Here is a 20,544-nt window from a genome sequence, read left to right on the forward strand (position 1 = left end):
ACCATAGCCTTTTCTTTCTTTCTCAATAGATTGTCACTGCAAATGCTTGGAACATGATTGCAATTCTGTGCGGCATTTTCTTGGCTTTGTTCAAAGCAGCCGATTTTGCCAAACTCAGTGTGAAGTGGATGATAAAAATCCGGAAGCGACACCTTCAGAGAAGAACTCAAGCCTTGAACCACATAAGCTGAGGGCTGAGCGCTACTGAGTTTTCTATTATCACTGGGGAACACCGGTGGGCCTGAGACTAAACTAGCCTTCAGGTACCTTGGACAGAAAAGCTGCAATGGCAGAAGGATGACTTGCTTAACTGGAGTACAATACACTGGACACTTGGAAGTTTTAGAAAACTGTATAAGAAGCTCCTTCTAAATCCATGCTCTTTTCTAGAAACCTGAGTTCCTTTGACTAAGCTCTGAACTTCTAGGAAGATTCCCAAAACTATATTTAACCCTATTTTAACAGAACTCACAAGGAGGATAGATTGACAGGGCCCTTAGTTTGCAGGGAAACAGAACTGGCCTCTTTTAAACACATTTCTGCCTATGTTAAAATGGGATGTCTGCCTCAGAGTTAAGATTAGTAAGTCATGTTGCATGCCCAAGGCACAGTTTTTGTCTCTTGGGTCTTCAGTTAATATCTCAGGGGAAAAGACTCCAGCTTTAAGGGCCTACAGGACTTCTGGTTTAAGATAGGCTGTCAGTCAGTGGGTGGTATTGTGCTAGAAGAACGATTATCTGAATCTTAAGGCAGAGAAATCTCCCCAAGCATTGCTCTAGCAGAGAGGCACACCTCAACGGATGAAAGTATATTACTAGTAAAATTCTGGGCACTAGTTGTGTATTGGATCAGTGTTAATCTCTTGACTGACCCAAGTGATGGAAATTAATATGGTCAACAGTGGCTGACTATATGGTATTAATAGCAGTTTCAGCCTTCGGCATTCCCTCCTGAAGGAGTATGAACTCCACAGTGCCTGCCTCTAATTCACATTCAACTTGCAGTTGCTTCAGGATGACAAATAGACTAGATTGACCTTCACTGAAGTTAGCATTGAAAGGGGTTCTCTCCGCAAAACAGAAGCACTGGAATTTTATCAAGCTTTCCTATTGGATTAAAATGTATTTGTGTTCTGAAGATTTTTGAGTAAAATTAAACCTGTCTCCTATGCTTACCTTTTCAAACTATTCTTGTTGGTCCATTGGACAGGCAGGGCCCTCCAACTTTCAGACTCATTGTCTTGCCTGCATGAGAACAGGGCACAACGGGTACAATTCTGCTGTGTGATAGTAATGAGAGTTGTGCGGCTGCAGAAGCAAAAGTGCACACTGAAAAGCTAGTGAATATTAGACTAACATCTTGCCTTCATTGGTTCTACAACATGAGCAGAACCTAGCCAGTTAGTCAAAATGCTAGAGAAGCATTGTTAACTATCTCAGTTGCCCACCACCATGAGAAATTCCTAATAGAAAATCCGTGCATATTTATAAACACTGTACACAAGGAGCTCCTGCTGGTTTTTTTTATTGTGGCGGTGGGGGAAATAGTCACCAAAGAACCCCCTGCTTCCACTGAATCGCACCTTGTGTTCTCTGGACAAAGGCTCATTTAGAACTACACCAGAGACTTATGTACATTCATTTCTTCTGCCAACTTCTCTCCTTTTCAGTTTCACAGCCCATATTTTGTTCAGTCCTTTCATTATATTTTACATAAAATTGAATACCTTTCTTGAGAGCCCTTTCCACCCCCCAAAACACAACCAACCTTCTGTCTGGCATGGTAAAGCTACAAAGATGGTAATATACAGCACTAATTACAAACATAAAGACTTTATTGATGCTGCTCAATCCCTCAATCTTTCAATACAAAACCATTTTCCGCACAATTGCAATTTAAGAGACTGGAATGGTACTCTGATAGAAAGTTCTGCAAAAAAAAAAATTAAACACCCCACCTGATCAAGTAAAAAACAGACAAGACTTCTAGAGTCAGCTTCCCATCTTAAATAAGCACACTGTATTTTTCTTAAAGCGAAACAAGGAACTGTTTTGTCACACAGATGTTTCTATACCCGAATAGGAATTGCACCTTTGATAAGAGACTGGACCATCTTGAAGAGCCAAGTTGAAAGCAAAAGCTGCTAGGCTCTCTACGAGGAGTCCTGAGCTAAGTTAGGAGCTCCATTGATTGGCTCCACCCCCAGTTACAGGACCAGACAGATAATGACTGAATTCTCACTAAATAGAGACATGAGAGCCAAGCACAGCACAGCAACTGTTGGAGTGGAAGCCAATGACAGTTTCTCTTTATCCAATCACAGAACTCACATGTGCTGTATTGTATTTTTAACTTGTGCTTCATTTACACTCCATCCCCATAGCGCTTTGCTCTCTGAACCTCTTTATGTAGGAATAGCTCTGAAATCTGTAGTGGACAGATTATGAATATCTCATTCAGATACAGATTGCTATTCAATCCTAGACACATTTACTCAGAAGCAAGCCCTATTAAGTTCAATGGGGCTAGCTCCCATTTAAGTAGGAATACAGCTACAGAATTAATTTGAGAAAATACAGAAAACCTAGAAGTTTCTTCCAGAATCTCAGCCAAAGTCTGGAGTAATGTGAAAGCACACGGGAGGGAAATGTAAATAGCTGACTTCTATGCCTATGTGCAACACAATAAAAAAGAGAAAAATTCAAGTCATAATTTTCACCACTCCCATAATTAAATCACACACATCATGGATGATAAAATTCATTTCTATGAAATGTCAGAAGTGACAATATATCAATGATTAGAGACAAATTTACAATATGCTGTGGTAAATAATGTCACATTCAATTATTGTATTTAAGTTCAAAAAAATCATTTACATTTTGCCAGAGGGGAAAAAATGGCCATTTCAAATATACTGATGAGGTTTTTCTTTTGCATTTTTACATAGTTTTTAAAAAATGTGTATAAAACATGCCTCACAAAGAGAGGCTCTCTTTCTGATTTGGCACTTGATCATTTTGTGCATTTGCCACGGAGGACGTGTTGCTTGGCTGGTCAGACACAGCGTTCTTTAGTTTTAGTTCTTCCAGCTTTTGCCACAGTTCTTCACGTTCCAGCTCTTTCTTCTTCTCTCTGTAGAAAAGTACAGTAAAGCAATGTGAGTCTTTGGTCGCTGTGCACTCAATGAGTTTGATAAAGCAAGCGTATCAGAAGTCCTGTTTATCATAGCGTGAGCTGGTGTTCACTGCCTGTTGGTGGCTAACTGGCAGCTTACAAGCCACATCTGACCCACAGCATCTACTAGTTCTGAAGTGGACCTCGTACACAGCTCCTGGATTGGCTCAACAGCATCATGTGAGGCACTTCTTCCCAGGTCGCTGGACTAGTAGTGAGAGATGCCCAGAGGGCTCTGGGGTGACTGTCTAATCCACTGCAGAAAAAGGTGCTGGCAGCAGAAAAGCTGCCCTCTCTGAAATAAGAGAATGCCCTAGACTAGAGGAATGTCCTTTCCTTTAATGTTGAGAGGACTGGGAAAGGGGAGGAGAGACTGAGTGACAATGTTATGAGACGAATACTCAGTGCCCCAGCAACTTGGATGGAAAAGTTATCCATTCCTTGAATAGATGTATAAGGAATATTTTAGACCGCATTTCTGCCCAAAACATCCTTCAAGGTAGCTTTTCAGTGTAAACTCAAAATCATAATGCAAATAATAAAACAATATACTGATCAACACAGGTGCAGCAAAACGCCACATATAGGAACTGTCAACAGGAAAAACAAAAGATAAAAAAAGGAACTGAAGACCCAGCGAAACAAAAAGGTTTTTTAAAGAGTATTGACTGTAGTGGAAGGAGTCACACAGATTACCTAGTGGAAAGAGTTCCACAGCTTAGGTGCTGCTACTGAAAAGGCCCTGTGTCATGTCATTGTTAGTTGCAGTTCTGACAGTGCCAGGATGCTTTTACAAGGTCTCTACCAGGCAACGCTGGCATGGTAGGACAAGGCCACAGAGCTGCCTTCCTGACCAGCATTGGGTTTGCTTGATGAGGCTATTTAGCTACAAATTTACCATAATGTCAAATTAGCATTAATTTAAAGGATGTTTTCAGGCACATTTTGTATAGTCAAAATGGAGGTGGGTGAAGTAAGTAAATACCTTTGTCTTTCTGCTTTATAAGTACTTGTGAGTTCATCAAATAGTTTCCCATTCATCTCCATCAGTGTTTTCAGCACATTATATACTAATGCCACAATGGTCCTAGAAGAAAAGGAAAAGTAGAATGTTAAATTAAGAGACCGAGATGTTGTGTTCCAACATTTGTCTTGAATGTCTGACTTTAGTTTCCATTCTGTATAAAATACAAGGCAGCAATATAATCAATTAGGTTTAAAACAGATGCTCTCTCTTGAATATCTGCAGCTTCACGACTCAACTTGTGCACTGGGGATGTTTGCCTTTGATCAATCAAGTTACAAAACACTGGGAAGGAGTTCCAGCTAATCCATCTGAACTGATTGTTACCATTGCAATATTACATAGTTCAAATATTGGAAGCATTTGGTATGCGTCACTATGTAACATCAAAATAGGGAATGCTATTTTCAACAAATTCCTATGTTCAAATAGTGTTATAAATGCCACAGTTGCAAAAAAGCAAGCACTTTCATAATGGCTGGCATTTACAAGTTAGAACTTATGTTTATCTAAAACCATTTGAAGAAACGAGAATAATTTTTGTGTGCTTTCTGAGCAGATTTGTCTACAAATTTCACTCAGTCTTTCATTCATTCTGTTACAGTATACGCCTTCTAGAGAAACACTATTTTTTCATAATCTGCGCACACACCCCCACACACACATTACTCATTGCCAGTGATAACCAAGAGCCACCATGACCCTTGGGGTCTCTTCCAACTCTCCAGTTCTATGATTCCGTGAAATGTATAGTGCAGATGGTGCCAGAGTCTTGAATCAGTTTCTGCAAGGTTAAATCCTGTCTAACCTATTTGAGTTCTTTGAGACAATCAATAGGCATGTGAATGGGGTGTTCCAACAGATATTGTGTACTGAAGACTAAAACAAAAACAAAAAAAACCTCTTGGTAACATCCCTCACCTGGGTTAAGCTTAGCGGTCAAGGAGTAAGAGGACAGATCCTCTTAAGAATCAGTAACTGGTTAAAGAACAGGAAGGAGAGGGCAGGAATAAACAGTTAAGACTCCCAATAGAGTGTTCCCTCCAATGATTTTTATTGGGACTGGTAAATGTAAATGATCTAAAGTTAGGGGTCAGCAGTGAGGTGCCCAAGGTTGCTACTGACAGCAAATTGTTCAGGTTGGGGGGGGGGGAGAGAAAGAAAGGTTATAAAGGTGCTACAAACCAATCCCTCCAAACTGGGTTGAATGGGCAGAAAAATTACTGTTGCAATTCAATGCAAGCACATTCAAAGTGATGCCCATTTGGGGCCAAAAAAGTTCTAACTTCATAGGGGTCTGAACTAGTGCTGACTAGCCAGGAAAGAGATATTGGGGCCATGACAGATAGCTTGATACAAATGCCAACCCAATGTGTAAAACAGACCAATTCCACATTTGGAATTATGAAAGGATTGAAAATAAAAATGCAGACATCACAGTGCCATTATACAAATCTATGGTGGAATTCAGCACGGTAGGTCTGCAACTGACGTGGGGGTTGCATTCTGGGGATGATGCCTGAAACCAAAATCGCATAGAGTCAAAACCCATTGTGTTCAGTGCCAGGTGGGATTGCCAAACTCATTTTTCCCAGAACCCCACCCCCTTTCGCCCCCCTTTCAAAAATTTTTCCACATGCCTAAAGCTGAATTTGCACAAGTTAAATGAACCCAAGTTGCAGGCTGACAGGTACTGTGAGATGTAGTGATGGTTACCAACTTGGACAGCTTTAAAAGCGGATTAAACAAATTCCTGGAACATAAACTATCATAACTACGGTAGTACCCTTTGTTCTACATACAGTTATCAGGGGCAGTATGAACACCAGCTGCTATGAAGCAGGAGCAGCAGAGTGCTGTTGTGCTTATGTCCTGTTTGTGAGCTTCCCATAGGGACTTGATTAGCCACTGTATGAACAAGATGCGGAACTAGATGGGTCCAACCCCTGCAATGCAGCAATATTTCACCCAATATGGGGCTGAAAACCACAACCCTGAGATCATAGAATCGTAGAATTGTAGAGTGGGAAGGGACCCCAAAGGTCATCCAGTCCAAGCCCCTGAAATGCAGGTATCTAAACGAAAGCATCCATGACCGATGGGTTAAGAGTCTCATGCTCTACCAACTAAGCTATCCCAAAACCACAGCAGTTAATGTATGAGTATCTGAAGGAACCTTTGAAAGACTGAATGCTAAAAAATACATACGGATTCCAGTGTTCTTTGGAGATCTTGTACAAACTAGCAAACATAATTGGCAGAATTTTATCAATGTTCTCCTCAATCAGACCAAGAATGTATTCATTGTTCCAGAAGTACAAAGCCCTTTCAGCAACCTGAAATATACATATGAGAATTATCAGGACCATGAGGTTGCATAGAGTCTGTTATAAAATTTGAAAATGCCATGTTATACCTGAAAATGTGAACTTGACACACACTTGGCTATCTGTTTAAAGAGAGGTTCTTGTATTTTTTTGAACTGTGTTGGTTCTATAACATCCAGGATTTCTTCAATTTCACCTAAAAACATGACCTGTTATAAAGAAAAGCATGTGGGCTTGATTCTAGTCACATCAGAAGTGGCTACACAACAGATCTATGACAAACAGTAAGTTAGTAACCAAACTCTTGAGCACTAGAGGGATGTCCCAGGGGTGGACTTCAGTGCTAAGACAATTCTTTTTAAAATATGAGTAGAATCCTACTTATTAGCAATATTACAGCTAGAATAAACAGCGTTCAGACATGCTGTTAATTATTATTTGCAACATGCTGTTAATTATTATTTGCAATTCAATATATGGAAATTAATAAGAACTGACCTCTTTCTGGCTGCATGTTTTTGGCCAAAATTTGAGCAATCCTCTGATAACCTAGGTTGTAAAAATAATTTAATAGGAGTCATTACACACCCGTTAAGACTGATTCATACATTCAGCCACCCACAATGCACAGAAAGACTAACTTAAGTTTGAGTACTATAATTATAAAAAATTTAGATAAATGCATCTTGGCTTTGAGTGCAGTTCTATTCCAGTCGTATCTCAAACTGTTTTAGCTCCGTGTTTTCGAAGGATAATTCATACATTTATTAGTGTTATAGAACACTGCCTTGTCGTGGCGAAGGGGCTTGAACAACTCAGAGAAGCTATGAGCTATGCCATGCAGGGCCACCCAAGATGGACAGGTCATAGTGGAGAGTTTTGACTGAACGTGATCATACCTAGAGCAGGAACCGGCAAGCCACTCCAGTATCCCTGCCAAGAAAACTCCATGGACAAAGACAACAGGCATCTAAAAGTTATGATGCTGGAAGGTGAGCCCCTCAGGTCGGAAGGCGTCCAACATGCTACTGAGGAAGAGCGGAGGACAAGTACAAGTAGATTCAGAGCTGATGAAGCAGCTGGGCCAAAGCCGAAAGGTCACCCCAGGTAGTGTGGTTGCTGACCTTGAGCCAGACATCCTGGAGAGTGAAGTCAAATGGGCCTTAGAAAGCACTGCTAATTACAAGGCCAGTGAAAGTGATGGTATTACAGCTGAACTATTTAAAATTTTAAAAGATGATGCTGTTAAGGTGCTACACTCAATATGCCAGCAAGTTTGGAAAACTCAGCAGTGGCCAGAGGATTAGAGAAGATCAGTCTACATCCCAGTCCCAAAGAAGGGCAGTGCCAAAGAATGCTCCAACAACAACACAATTGCACTCATTTCACATGCTAGCAAGGTTATTCTACAAGGCAGGCTTAAGCAGTATGTGGACCAAGAACTCCCAGAAGTGCAAGCTGGATTCCAAAGGGGCAGAGGAACCAGAGACCAAATTGCAAACATGCGCTGGATTATGGAGAAAGCTAGAGTTCCAGAAAAACATCTACTTCTGCTTCATTGACTACACAAAAGCATTTGACTGTGTTGACCACAGCAAACTATGGCAAGTTCTTAAAGAAATGGGAGTGCCTGATCACCTCATCTGTCTCCTGAGAAATCTCTATGTGGGACAAGAAGCTACAGTTAGAACTAAATATGGAACAACTGATAGGTTCAAAATTGGGAAAGGAGTACGACAAGGCTGTATATTGTCTCCCTGCTTATTTAACTTATATGCAGAATTCATCATGCGAAAGGCTGGACTGGATGAATCGCAAGACGGAATTAAGATTTGATGACACAACCTTTAAATTTGATGACACAACCTTGATGGCAGAAAGTGAGGAGGAATTAAAGAACCTTTTAATGAGGGTGAAAGAGGAGAGTGCAAAATATGGTCTGAAGCTCAACATCAAAAAGACTAAGATCATGGCCACTGGTCCCATCACCTCCTGGCAAATAGAAGGGGAAGAAATGGAGGCTGTGAGAGATTTTACTTTCTTGGGTTCCATGATCACTGCAGATGGTGACAGCAGTCACGAAATTAAAAGACGTGTGCTTCTTGGGAGAAAAGCAATGACAATCCTAGACAGCATCTTAAAAAGCAGAGACATCACCTTGCCGACAAAGGTCCGTATAGTTAAAGCTATGGTTTTCCCAGTAGTGATGTATGGAAGTGAGAGCTGGACCATAAAGAAGGCTGATCGCTGAAGAATTGATGCTTTTCAATTATGGTGCTGGAGGAGACTCTTGGAAGGAGTGCTCACTGGAAGGACAGATCGTGAAGCTGAGGCTCCAATACTTTGGCCACCTCATGAGAAGAGAAGACTCCCTGGAAAATACCCTGATGTTGGGAAAGATTGAGGGCACTAGGAGAAGGGAATGACAGAGGATGAGATGTTTGGACAGTGTTCTCGAAGCTACCAACATGAGTCTGACCAAACTGCGGGAGGCAGTGGAAGACAGGAGTGCCTGGCATGCTCTGGTCCATGGGGTCACGAAGTTGGACACGACTAAATGACTAAACAACAAATCTTATATTATTCTCTTGGAATTCAACCCAAGGCTTTTAAAAGGCTGAATTTACTTTTCTATCTGTACAAAAATGTACATGGTAACTTTAAAAACCATTTACACATTACACAAGAAACTACAAGGAGTCAGATAAACCATTAGTCCATCTAGCTCACTCTGTGTCAGAACCATGCTACCAATAGGAGTCTTTCCCACTTCCCAATTATTTGGACAAACACTGATCTTTCAACAAACACCAAAGGAATACGCCATTCCTTAATTTTCAATCTTAAATTGATTTAACAATACAGTACCTTTATTCAGGTTTCATTTTGTTGTCTGTATTGCACATATTAACAGAAATGTGGGATACAAATTTTACTGGTATACTTACTCATTTCGGGACAAGAAATACATGTAATGCTAGAAATATCTGTACTAAACTCCACTTTTTCATGTAGGTCAAATGTTTATCAATATCAGCTTTGTTAAACAGATCTGGTCCACCATAAACACTGCTTAATGTAAAATTCCCAGAGGCGAAAAGTATACTGTAGTAATCTTGAGATTCTTGCTAATTCAATTATTTTAATTTGTTCAGAATTCAAGCAAAGTCAAGATCTATGACTTAGGCAATTCCTATTAACAAGCAGTCATGCTTGCAAAATTTGGCATGGTTTAGTGGCCAAATCATTATTTGTAGTCACATTGACCCTTCCCTGCTTCTAAATCCTGTGGCACATGTAGACAAGGTGGGCATGTTTTCATCTCCTACGAATCTTTGGGAGCTGAACAAACATAGTGGAACCAATATTATTATTATTTAAACCAAGTGCACCAAAAAATTTCAAACTGAACATACATCACTTACCGGTTCGGTTAACGTCATATCTTTTTCCAGGAACTGAACAACACAATAGGCTAGCTAAAACACAGATAAAGGTTTAAATGTTTTGTTGAAAAAGATAATATTGCACATATTTTCACTGTTTTAAAAGGCAATTAAGCATGTGGCCCATACATGGTGATTACTAAATCTACAGAAAATGAGACTAATATAAAACTCTGGCTAAACTTTATGATCTGAAAGATCTGGATTCAAATTCAGATCTCGAGCACTCCATTCTTCTCTGCTATGAGGGGAGAGGAACAACTGGTCCAGGAGAGCTTCAAATAGAGGATCTCCTGGTTTAGTGAAAGTTGGTTGTCCACTTTCCTCCTAGTCAAGGTAAGACAGCCAGGAGCATGCAACCGAAGTATGGGAAGGGGGCGGGAGAAAGAAACTATATACTAAGAAGAAGAATATGAGCATCACTGCTGACATTGTCTGTAGTAGTAGTAGTAGTAGTAGTAGTAGTAGTAGTAGTAGTGAATTCATTACTGTAATTGCCTTCTAAACCACTGTCTGAAGGCAATTTACAGATAAGAAAATTAAAAACAAGAACAAATCTATTTAAAAAAAGAAAAAAACCCTAACAAGAGGACACTTGTGGTAAAGACCCATTTTATCGACCTGTGGCAACTCAGTTGGATGGGTGGCATTTATTATTATTATTATTGGTGTTATTGTGTTATTTCATCTTTCTTTTTATTATGTATTTTGTGTTTTTATCTTGTATTTTAATGTTGTGAACCACCCTGTGTGATCTATGGATGAAGGGTGGTATACAAATTTAATAAAATAACAACAACAACAACAACAACAACAACAACAACAACAACAACTTAAAGCCATGTCTCCCAGGTGCATGCTTTACTTTTCTAAACTGTAATATATAGGTCAACTGTAACAAATCCTGTACATTCCTAGAATCAATCAAGTACATGAGAAAATTAAGTATATAAAACAGAGAAAACAATTATAACAGACAAAAAATAAAAGGCAAGAAACTATAAAATAGGCATATAAGGTGAGTAGTTGCACACGAGTCCAAGTAAAGATTATCAATTTCATCAGATCGTCAAGTACAGTATAGTTTCAGATTTGCCAGGCTTGTGACGAGGGTTGCCTTGAATCTGAAATATTTCTAAAACCTTAAACTAAAGTAAGCTAACTTTTTCAAAAAATAACAAATAAAAATAAGATCATGTGGTCATATCTGCATAGCCTAGAGCAGGCATCCCCAAACTGCAGCGCTCCAGATGTTTTGGCCTACAACTCCCATGATCCCTAGCTAACAGGACCAGTGGTCGGGGAAGATGGGAATTGTAGTCCAAAACATCTGGAGGGCCGAAGTTTGGGGATGCCTGGCCTAGAGTATTCCAATCAAGATTAAAATCCAGTAGCATTTACAGACAGACATACCTGTGCATGAAATAAAGCTAGCGCCTTTGCAGTATGCATAGGGATGAGAACCTTCATAAGGAACTGCTTATGTTCTGCCTTCAGTGGCAATGCAAAACCATTGATAATACTGTAGGGGGGGAGAAATTAGACAGGAAAGATTATTACTGTATCGTTTTAAAGGTAAAAATGTACAGTTAATATTAAAAACATAGCGTAAGATCAATCCATCAATGCACTAAATCCAAAATTTCTCTGGACTGTAAGGTTTTATTGCATTAATCCTGTTGCTGAAGACATTGACTACAGGGCAGCAAATCTCAGGAACTGTTTATCAGGCTTGCTCCTGCTTCAGCAATCAGATGACCATCCTTTCAACTAGGGGCAGCAAGTGCTTTTGATGTTACCAAAAAAACCTACAAAATCAATCCAGAGCTTAATCAATGTAGCTAAGTTTGTATCAACTCAGTGCAACTTCTAAGAACTTTTGACTTTTGTTCTCCATATGAAACACACTTCAGTAGAAGGAAAAACATGCAACTGCATGATGATCATTCCATGACAAGGGTAGAGAAGCCTATTCCACGGCATGTGCATATTGGATGTACGAACATTGAAACAGATCTGTGGGAGGGGGTTAGTTTAGATAAGAGCTCTCCAAACAGGCAAGTCATAGCAACTGGGGTGAGCCTCGGAGTGCCCCTTTTTAATATTTTGAAGATGGGCTTCAACTCAAGCACCTTACTTCCCAAATTAGGCAATGCTCCAGTTGCCAGTCACCATGAGGAATCCTCTTACTGAATTCTTTTGAAAAAGTGTTCTCTGCTTTAACAATGTTTAGATGGGACGATAGTTGAACTGGCAGAAATGGTTTTGGTGAAAGTCACCCCGTTAAGAATTTAACTATAAAACTAATGCTTTGGAGAAAGGAAGAGACAGACAGGCTGTCACAGGCATCATATTCAGCCAACCTCGGTTCCTGGCAGTTATCCCAAAGTTGCAGCATCACATGGTGTTTCTACAATTTTAGATTATGGTGTAAATCATTTAACAGGAAGCAAGGGAAAGGATTCACAACATACCAGGGCAATGCTGCAGTTATGGGATGCTCCTGAGGCCGGGTTGGAACAATGTGTTAGTACATTAGCTAAATGCAACCTGAGGCATAAAAGCTAACACAAAGGAGAAACATTATTATTATTCTGGGCCATACCAGAAATGATTATGGCAGTCCTGATTTACCTAAGGCTGGAGTTCCAAATACAAAGAGAAGGGCCAGGTTTAGCAGCAGAAAGGGAGCATGGATGATGGATGCTAAACCCTTTCTGTGTCCACTATTTATCACCCCATAGTCCCTTCATCAAGCCTTTTATATCCAACCAAGATCACTTCTGTTATGAGAGCTTGGCTGAGGGGTATTTCATTCAACGAGAAAAGCTACAAAGAGGAAAGCGGCTGCCAGAGGCCAGGGATTTGGTTCTACATTTATCACAAGCAAGCTCCACTTATGGTTACATTTCCCAACCACCTCTTTCTGTGTTTAACATACATGGAATTGCTGCTCCCATACTCAGGGAGCAAAACCAAGAACAAAATCCACCAAATCTTTTGAATGTAGCGCAGATGGCTCTGATGAGTAATAAACTGTAACAATAATGATAATACCTCTACCTGATTGGCTAACTGGTGAAAGAGTAAACCTACCTTCCTAGTATCTCAAGTAGCTCAGCAACACCATTAAAATGTTCTGTTTCATATATAAACCTGTCAGGATACATTTACAGTCAGTCAATATATGAGCAAAATGGAACACAGAAAATAAACACACACACACACACACACACACACACACACACACACACTTCAAGAGTTTCTTTTTTCTTTTTCTTTTTTGCCTAAATTTCAAATCTAAATCTAATAAATAAATGAAAATATTAAATTGCTATGGTCAGCTTCATTTTAGTCTAGAAATAAGGGAATTCATTTGCAATATTGTACAACAATGCTCTAGCACTAGAGGTAGAGAGGTAGGCTGGGGTGCATCTAAACCAGGGGTCCCCAATCTAAGGCCCGGGAGCCGGATGTGGCCCAATCACCTTCTAAATCCGGCCCGCGGACGGTCCGGGAATCAGCATGTTTTTACATGAGTAGAATGTGTCCTTTTATTTAAAATGTATCTCTGGGTTATTTGTGGGGCCTGCCTGATGTTTTTAGATGAGTAGAATGTGTCCTTTTATTTAAAATGCATCTCTGGGTTATTTGTGGGGCATAGGAATTCGTTCATTTCCCCCCCCAAAAAAATATAGTCTGGCCCCCCACAAGGTCTGAGGGACAGTGGACCGGCCCCCTGCTGAAAAAGTTTGCTGACCCCTGATCTAAGCCATATTGCATATTCGGTTTCAAGTCACCATCACTAAACATCCATTCATCCATAAAACTTGCCATATCAGCAACCAGACCTGATTAATTTCTACAATTTTAGAAAGAGGAAAACCATCAAATTGATTTTTAAAACCACAAAGAAAAGAAGACAAGTTAAACGTCTGTGCTAGAGGAATGAATATGTTATTATATCCCTGAAAATTCAATGCCACAAACATGGGCAGACACTCCACTCTCTCATACTACTCCCTCAAAAAACCCTTGCATGTTGCATATAAATTACACACATGTCTCCAGAGCTGATACACTGAAGTAGCAGGAGGTATTTGTGCTGCTGCCAGAGGAAAAGGAGAAGGGGGAGCCCCCCTTGCACCAGCTCTGGGAGTCTAGTACTAAAGACAGCACAGCAAGGCTGGAAGAAGAATGTGCAATTTCAAGCAGCAAGTACAGTTAAAGTGTTTCTTTTTTCTTTTTCTTTTTTGCCTAAATTTCAAATCTAAATCTAATAAATAAATGAAAATATTAAATTGCTATGGTCAGCTTCATTTTAGTCTAGAAATAAGGGAATTCATTTGCAATATTGTACAACAATGCTCTAGCACTAGAGGTAGAGAGGTAGGCTGGGGTGCATCTAAACCAGTACAGTTTAGACATGTACTAAAAGACATGTACTAAAAAGTACAGTTAAAGTGAAGCAGCCTTTCTATACACTGAAATACTACCGGTTTCAGCTTTTTAAAAACACATACACACTTTTCTTCATAAACCTGTATGGATAGTAGTTCTTTGATCAACTGGTGACTTTTCTAGCATTACTTTATCATTCTCCTTTTTCCTGGCCAGAACTTAAGTGTGACAGAACTTAAAGGCCTGCCTGTTTTATATGTGAATTACCACTTCACTGGGCACCTATGGCAAATATAAATGTTCCCCAGGAGCTACAGCTGATCAAGGGAAAGTATACTTATCTTTGAAGTTTGTCCCTTCAAAAGGAAAAGAAATTCCTTGCACATTCACACTTCTCCAAGTGCTAAATAAACTTCCAATGCCCAGATGTTTAAACAGTCCAAACTTATGGTTTCATGCTTGAAGCCTCCAATCTGCAAACAATGGTTGCTGAATCTGCTATCTGTATATAATACTTTATGCCTGAAACTTTCTTGTTGCCAGAGTCAGCTTTATTATCTGCAGTTCACACCTCCTCTGGCATGCAGAGGGTGAGCTGTTTCTTACAGCAGTTTTCAACTGGGGGGGGGATATGTGAGCAGAACAACTTCTGCTTGTGCAGCAGGACCTTCCACCCCTCCCCCCATGCCACACCCTAATTTCCTCCAGAGGGTTGGGGAAACTTCCAGGATAGATTATGGGGTGTGCAGGGAGAAGGGGGTGGGGGTTCCTGTTGCACGGCAGAAGTTGTTTTGCTCACATAAAGCACTACTTAGTGCTACATTGAATAAAACACCGTCTTTTAAAGCAGCTGAAGCTACCTATCTTTTAGGAGGAAAACAGACAAAAACCTGCTTTTGGATGCACTTTATTCATATATTATTCAGAAGTGGGTGAATGAGTTCACATCAGTCAATGAATTCAATAAGTTTAACTGGAATTACGGTATGTGTGCAGAGGATAGCAGCCAGGTTGCACAACATGTCAGTCTGGGATTTATGGAGAAGATAGGAAGAATGTTCTCAAGTTATGGAAAGGTACCTCAAGGGGGAGACAGTCCATATTCCCCTAGTCCTTTAACCCAGCAGCAGCTCTTTTTAAATCCATTGCTTTCAAGAGTAAAAGAAGGGTGGTTTTATTGTTTTTGTTTTGTTTAAATCCCCATACATGTGGATAAGCACCCTAGTAAAAAATTGTGGCCAAGTAATTTTATTTTTGTTAAAACACATTTGCAAGATTAATTTGTATGTTTAGTAAACAAACAAACAAACACTACATATATTATACCTGAGAAAAATATTGTTGATTTGTTTTCTGATGAAGGCTCTTAATCCAAGGAATTTGCCATAAATTCGGTGAAGCACTGTTTTTAGGAAGTCGCGTTCTCGTGGATCTTCACTATCAAAAAGCTCCAGCAGCTATTAATAAAGCATTGCTTATTACTTCAATACCCAGTAACTAAATCCCTAATGGAAATAGAAACAAGTTTGACCCTCATTCTTCCCGCCTCCCTCTAAACTATACCAAAATTAAGCACTGGATTGATTCAGTGACATGTTGTCAAAAATTACTTCACACATAAATGCAGGTCAGGGAAGCTCTCAGTGAATTCATTCTTTATAAACAGCATTACATAAGAAAGAGCAAAAGCATAGATGTTACATCAATTCATCGGGCAGGTAGGGGAACACACAAAATCTACTGCAAGGAAATACCTTTAATTGGCAACAACCAAACCACAATGTTGTGTCAAATTTCGGTTGGTCCTAATAAAAGTATTTCCCTATTTTAGAGAATAGGAACAATATTACTGCCATGTAATAAGTTCATAAAACATTTCCTTAAAACTGGTTATAATTACACCTATCTAAGCCCACCTAAGCCTCTGAAATGAATGAGCACAACCCAAAACCAAAGATAGGTTACATAAGCAAATCCTGCTAAAAATAAGTCTTAAGCATAGTTAAAAAATTTAATGCACATTATTTCAGTATGACTCAGGTTTGGGTCAATTTAACCATGAAATGAGCCCCATGTTGCTAAATTAGCTGAAGCGCTCAGTGGCAATGTAGTTTCTCCACCAGAGTTTTGTTTCTTGCTCTACACAATGATACATGCAACATTGGCTCAAATCCAGAGTTCCCATAAGCAGAACCAGCTGCTCCTGCTTTAAGTCTTCCTCCCTCTGCTTCCTGAAAAACTACTCCAGATAACTGGGGGTCCCTTCAAGACAACTTCCCTCTTCTGCCAGCGGAAGCATAGACTGGATTGAAGCTCTCCTGCAAACTAAAGAAGTCCTTCCATTTGTGGAAAAGGTTCTTTAGATACAACCAATTATCTTTATACAAAATTAGCAAATTACAAATATTTCAGATGACTATTACCTGTTGTACAAATTTCTGGTCAATGTGACGTTTCGCGATGCTAGGTTGGAAATCAGGACTTTCTAAAAACCTTAGTAAAAATTCGTACACCAGCTAGGAAAGAGTAAAACAGACACTTTAGGAAAATATACCTTTAAATGCAATAAATTCACAAATTTAAAAGTAGCAAAAAGCTTATCCACTATATAAAGGGCCAGCAGAAGTGTGTTCCGAATAAAAGTAAATGTTTTGGCTCTTAAAGAGACAGCACCTCTTTTCCTGATCTACTGTGATATTTCAGCAGCCAAGCGTAGCCTCTCTCAGGCTTGGTGCAGAGGAATGTTTTCCTGATCTCCTGTTAACCATTCTTAAGATACCAGGAGTGCTTCTGAGCCATATCCTGCCAGCAGGAGTATACAGAGTATCCAAGCCAAAGTACAAAAGAATCAAACATGAGATGACAGTTAGGTGCAGCCAGGGCAGCAAAGAAATCAAGATAAATGTAGAGAGTAGAGCAAATATAGATTTGACAGTAAGGTAATCAATAATTCTGTGAGGGTCAGGTTCAGTTGAGCTCCCTTCCAAATCTACAATTCTATGATTCTATGAAATTAAAGAATGAAAGCTGTGGGTTCAGAAAGTGACTGAGAAAAGTCAAAGCAGTAGGAGTAAACCTCAAGTTCGAGGAGTTTGGAGGTGAAAGGTAGACGGGAAATCAATATTATATAGTTACTTAGGAATGAAAGGTATATATATCATTTCCAAAACTGCTACCCTCTAGCATACTACTAGCATACTAATGCATGAAATATTAATACAGTGGAACCTTGGTTTTCGAATGTAATCAGTTCTGGAAGTCCGTTCAACTTCTGAAACATTTGAAAACCAAAAATCAAAGGGCTATCAGCAAAGTGAATGGTGAAAATGGAAAAACACGCCACAGAAGCCGTTCAATTGCCAAGGCGAATTCGAAGACGGAAGTATTCACTTCTGGGTTTTTGGTGTTCGGCTTCTGAAATGTTCGGCAGCCAAGACGTTCAAAAACCAAGGTTCCACTGTACAGAAACCGCATGAATTGGGAATACATATACAGTAGACTCTTGAGAGTCCCATGGACTGCTAGAAGATCAAACCTATCCATTCTTAAGGAAATCAGCCCTGAGTGCTCCCTGGAAGGACAGATCGTGAAGCTGAGGCTCCAATACTTTGGCCACCTCATGAGAAGAGAAGAATCCTTGGAAAAGACCCTGATGTTGGGAAAGATTGAGGGCACTAGGAGAAGGGGACGACAGAGGACAAGATGGTTGGACAGTGTTCTCGAAGCTACGAACATGAGTTTGACCAAACTACGGGAGGCAGTGGAAGACAGGAGTGCCTGGCGTGCTATGGTCCATGGGGTCACGAAGAGTCGGACACGACTAAACGACTAAACAACAACAACAACAACATACAGTAGTTACACAAAGGAACAATATACCTGTATATGGGGCCATGAAGCTTCTAACGTAGGCTCATCTTCTTCTGGATCAAAATCCGGATTATCACTTGGTGGAAGTGTCCTGAAGATATTAGAACCAATCTGGAACAATATAGATATGTTTTAAGCTAATTTAATTGTGCCTAAAATAGGGCACAAATATTTATTTTAATGTATTTATATATTTTTAATTATTTATTGCATTTAGACATATGACATGCAAGAGTTACATGAAGTGAGAATTAATTTAAAACAACAGTATATGCTCAGAAAAAAACATTTCTGACTACATTAGCAAGATGTGTTATGATGTAAATTGTTATAGATATGAAATGATGTATAATAGTGTATATGTTTGGATTGTTGACCATTAGTAAAAAGGATTTTGAATAAAAAAAAATAATTTATAGGAATTTATAGGGAGCAAGGGAGAAAAAGGAAAGTTAAAATATATACTTCATGCACACCAAACAGTAAACTATGGGTACTGTTCTGCCATATACCTCATTATTTGTATAATCAACAAAATCACAAAATGCAGAAAAATTATTGTGTTTCTTCTGGCCTCTTGCTACTTATAATTTTTGTGTCAGTTTTTCCAATAATGCTGTTTACCAAATTACATTATACCATTGATCCATAGTCAATAATTGTAGTGCTTTCCATGTCCTTGCAATGGTTGTTTCTACAATGGTTAATAGATGTGTTATAAATTCTTTATTTCTAATTTGTAACATATCAAAACTATAAAAATTAAGTAGAGCTAGTCCTGAAGTCATGAAAACTTTGCCTTGTAATTAAAATACTTATGTAAATGCATTTTTCCAAAACCTTTCCATTTTTGGACATTCCCAACACATGTGCTGATATGTCCCTATAATAGGACATCCTCTCCAATGCATGGGAGATCTGTTTGGTTTTAGATTAGTACCAGTCATGTACAATTTTAAGGGTTCTTTCTCTTGTTGCCAATATAGATTTATATGGCACTTTTACCCCCTACACAGTTCCATGTTTCTTCAGTTTTTAACTTCCAATTCAATAACCAGCACCTTCTCAAATTTCGCTGAGGGCAAAACTGAATCTCTATAATAGATTTATAGAAAAAATGTATTAATCCTTTTGTCATTATATTTTCTTCAACAATTATTTTCTCATATGTCATTAATTATCTTGTGGCTTCATTTTTAACCTGGGAATTTGTTAAAAGGGACCTTAATTGGTAACTTAATAGCCATGGCATTTCCATAGTTCCCAACTGAATCTGCATCTCTTTGATGGTAAGTGGTCATCCATCTTTATAAAAATCTTTCAAATAATGCAGCCCCCCCCTTTCTGCACATTATATTAATAAAAGGAACAAGAAGTAGACACTGGAATCAAGGTCAGGGCAAAAGTGTCCCAGTGGAAAACTTATAACAAGAGATTGATGGAACATAAGGAAAGTAGGGATGGAAAGCAGGATAAAGGACAAGCCCAGGGGAGGAGGCTAGTAATGAAAAGGGTGTCAAAGCTCCTGTAGCAACAGTCCCATCCAGTATACTCTGAAGTATTCTATGGAAGATGGGAAGTGACTACAGCATCAAAAATTGACACTTGAAATAATAATGTATCAAGAAGTTTTTAATAATAAGCAGCCAACAAAGGAAGGAGCCACTGGAGTAAAGGGTAGGGAACAGAAGATATTAAAGATGGCATTTTGCTACTTCCATGTGTCTGTGAAGCCCCAGTGACCACTTTTGTCCAGTGATCATACTTCTGCTTCTCCTGGTTTTGAAACCTGAAACAAATGCTGCCTGCATGCTCTTTAAACATTAATTAGAAAGGAGACTATTTGAGATGCTTCTCTTCATAGACTGTGGGGCTGATATTTAACATATTGTCTACAGGGAAAAAGACAAATAGTGATCAAGAAAAATGGTAGGTTTTGTTGTCATGGATTACTGGTTTGAATAGAGCAGTTCAAATCAAGTTCTGTTCAACAGTGGGCACAGAGTCAGACAATAAGATTATTATTTTGACTTAGCCATGGTATTTACACACATTCAGTCTCCTTATCTGCTCAAGATTTGATAAAGAATTCTCATGCTGCCAGTTTCACATTTTCTTCTTATACTGCAATGCCAGGAGCAAAAACCTTCTAGTTTCTGTACCAAAACCTTAATAAATCTATGGCCTAAGTGGGCAACTTTCAAATTTCACAGAGGTTCCAAGTGTATAAAGTTTAGCTGAATGTTATATTAAATACATGTAAATGTTATTCACATGTATCATAAGGGTTGAGCACTTT

General features: G+C 39.2%; 2 protein-coding genes across 3 annotated transcripts in view; one reads left to right on the plus strand and one right to left on the minus strand.

Annotated features, from left to right (window-relative positions):
- The window catches only part of PACC1 (proton activated chloride channel 1), a 25,737-nt gene extending 24,563 nt beyond the window's left edge, over window positions 1-1,174 (plus strand). For both annotated transcript variants that reach the window (XM_088666713.1, XM_035111285.3), the window contains exon 8: window positions 30-1,174. In XM_088666713.1, the coding sequence (XP_088522839.1) occupies window positions 30-191 (162 nt within the window). In that variant the 3' untranslated portion in view covers window positions 192-1,174. The remainder of the gene's footprint in view (window positions 1-29) is intronic.
- Window positions 1,175-1,816: 642 nt separating this feature from the next.
- Window positions 1,817-20,544, minus strand: part of PPP2R5A (protein phosphatase 2 regulatory subunit B'alpha) — a 42,690-nt gene continuing 23,962 nt past the window's right edge. The window contains exons 3-13 of the mRNA XM_035111284.3: window positions 18,255-18,356; window positions 16,799-16,891; window positions 15,702-15,832; window positions 13,071-13,130; window positions 11,388-11,496; window positions 9,954-10,007; window positions 7,027-7,077; window positions 6,618-6,737; window positions 6,410-6,537; window positions 4,163-4,264; window positions 1,817-3,135 (exon numbers count right to left, since the gene is read on the minus strand). Coding sequence (XP_034967175.1) covers window positions 2,979-3,135; window positions 4,163-4,264; window positions 6,410-6,537; window positions 6,618-6,737; window positions 7,027-7,077; window positions 9,954-10,007; window positions 11,388-11,496; window positions 13,071-13,130; window positions 15,702-15,832; window positions 16,799-16,891; window positions 18,255-18,356 — 1,107 coding nt within the window. The 3' untranslated portion in view covers window positions 1,817-2,978. The remainder of the gene's footprint in view (window positions 3,136-4,162; window positions 4,265-6,409; window positions 6,538-6,617; window positions 6,738-7,026; window positions 7,078-9,953; window positions 10,008-11,387; window positions 11,497-13,070; window positions 13,131-15,701; window positions 15,833-16,798; window positions 16,892-18,254; window positions 18,357-20,544) is intronic.

Source organism: Zootoca vivipara, chromosome 3 (assembly GCF_965207765.1).
Source record: "Zootoca vivipara chromosome 3, rZooViv2.hap1.1, whole genome shotgun sequence".
NCBI classification, from domain to species: Eukaryota; Metazoa; Chordata; class Lepidosauria; order Squamata; family Lacertidae; genus Zootoca; species Zootoca vivipara.